Source organism: Antechinus flavipes, chromosome 2 (genome assembly GCF_016432865.1).
Source record: "Antechinus flavipes isolate AdamAnt ecotype Samford, QLD, Australia chromosome 2, AdamAnt_v2, whole genome shotgun sequence".
Taxonomy (NCBI): Eukaryota; Metazoa; Chordata; class Mammalia; order Dasyuromorphia; family Dasyuridae; genus Antechinus; species Antechinus flavipes.
The window spans coordinates 646,878,602-646,880,433 of record NC_067399.1 but is presented as its reverse complement, the minus strand read 5'-3'; the positions used below and the strand labels follow the sequence as shown (position 1 = coordinate 646,880,433).

Here is a 1,832-nt window from a genome sequence, read left to right as displayed (position 1 = left end):
ATATTATGTGAAGGAGATACATCCCTACCTTAATGTAGCAAAAAGGAGGCAAATGATAAAAAGGAGAGGGGGAAAGGTATGCTATGAAAGAAGTGAGTAAAGAGGATAGAAAAAGAGTGACTAATATTGAGAGAAGATAAGATAGATGAAAGGAATGGTTAATGCACTGAATTTTCTATCACCAGATTTTTAATTAATGTCACTCTTTTAATTTTTGTTATTTTATTCTTGGTCAATTAGTAAGCATTTATTAAATGGCTATTATGTGCCTGACAGGGAAATAATTGCTGGGGGTATTTGCAGTGTAGAATTCTCTCATAACAAACTTTTTTTTTTTTTTTTTGGCTGAGGCAATTGGGTGAAATCACACAGCTAGGAAGTGTTAAGTGTCTGAGACCGGATTGGAACTGCAGGGTTGGCACTCTATTATAACAAACATTTTGTCTATGGTTGAAATGTATTTTGAACTTTAATGTAATCCTGTGCATTTTTTTCTTTGTTAAAGCTCAGCTGACTTGTCTACAAATCCCACGAAGGAGCTCATGCTGTGTGGAACCTCCTTTGAATGATATAAGAGACGTTGTCTTGTTGAATGGCTTTGAACAATCAAACACTAGTGACAGAGTTTGTTCTACAAGGTTTTTCAGAGACACCTCAACTCCAGATATTCTTGTTTATCATCTTTCTTTTTCTTTATCTCACAGCCCTCACAGGTAATATTCTAATTGTCATGGCCATCAGTTTGGACTCAGGTCTCCATACACCGATGTATTTTTTCCTTGCCAATTTGGCTATTTTAGATATAGGCTGCACATCCACAGTTTTGCCCAAATTGCTGGAGAACCTTATTGTGGGGAAGAAATCCATCTCCTATGATGGCTGCATGACCCAGCTATATTTCCTTACTTGTTTTTTGGGGACTGAGCTTCTACTTTTCACAGCTATGGCTTATGACAGATATGTGGCCATCTGCCATCCCCTACATTACAGCACTATGATGAGTAGGATGGTTTGTATGTTTTTAGTGAACAGTGTGTGGGGCATTGGTGCCCTCAGTTCATTGTTACACACTGGTCTAATGCTGAGATTAACCTTTTGTGGTCCTAACGAGATTAAGCACTTCCTCTGTGAAATCCCCTCATTGTTGTTGCTCTCCTGTAGCTCCACATATCTGAACAACATCATGATAGTTATTGCAGATGTGTACTTTGGGGTGATTAATTTTGTGCTCACTATGGTATCTTATGGCTTTATCATCTCCAACATCCTAAAGATCCGCACCACAGAGGGCAAGAAAAAAGCCTTCTCTACCTGTTCCTCTCACCTTATGGTTGTCAGCATGTATTATACCACAATTATATATACTTACATTTTTCCAGGTTCTGGATCTTCAATGGACAACGGAAAAGTGGTAGCTCTACTGTACACCACAGTTGGCCCCACATTGAACCCTCTTATATATACTCTGAGGAATAAGGATTTTAAAACTGCCCTCAAGAAAATGTTTCCATTCATTCATTAAATAATTGGAATTGGCAAGATAACTTGCTCAGAATGTTAATTCTGTAGAGTTATTTTGAGTGTCCACATATGAGGGATAATATAAGGTTCTTAAATTTCTTTACTTAAATTTATAGAATTGTCTTTTCCCTATAATTATTTAGGATGCTTTACTTGAATGGAGCAGCTAGGTGGTACAGTGGATACAGTACCAGATCTTCAAATCTGTCTTCAAACATTTACAAACTGTGTGACCCTGAGCAAGTCACTTAATCCTGTTTGCCTCAGTTCCTTCATCTGTGAAATGAACGAAGGAAATGGCAAACTACTCC

The 1,832-nt window shown here is 37.7% G+C and overlaps 1 protein-coding gene across 1 annotated transcript; it reads left to right on the top strand.

Moving 5' to 3' along the window:
* Positions 1 to 292: 292 nt before the first annotated feature.
* On the top strand, positions 293 to 1,522 carry LOC127547194 (olfactory receptor 13A1-like). The gene has a single exon (XM_051974006.1). It carries the CDS (start codon positions 593 to 595, stop codon positions 1,520 to 1,522), a length of 930 nt encoding a protein of 309 aa, XP_051829966.1. The 5' UTR covers positions 293 to 592.
* The last annotated feature ends 310 nt before the right edge of the window (positions 1,523 to 1,832 follow it).

Bases quoted from the DNA above. Each gene is read 5' to 3' on its own strand.
- LOC127547194 (XM_051974006.1), top strand. From the start codon at position 593: ATGGCTTTGAACAATCAAACACTAGTGACAGAGTTTGTTCTACAAGGT.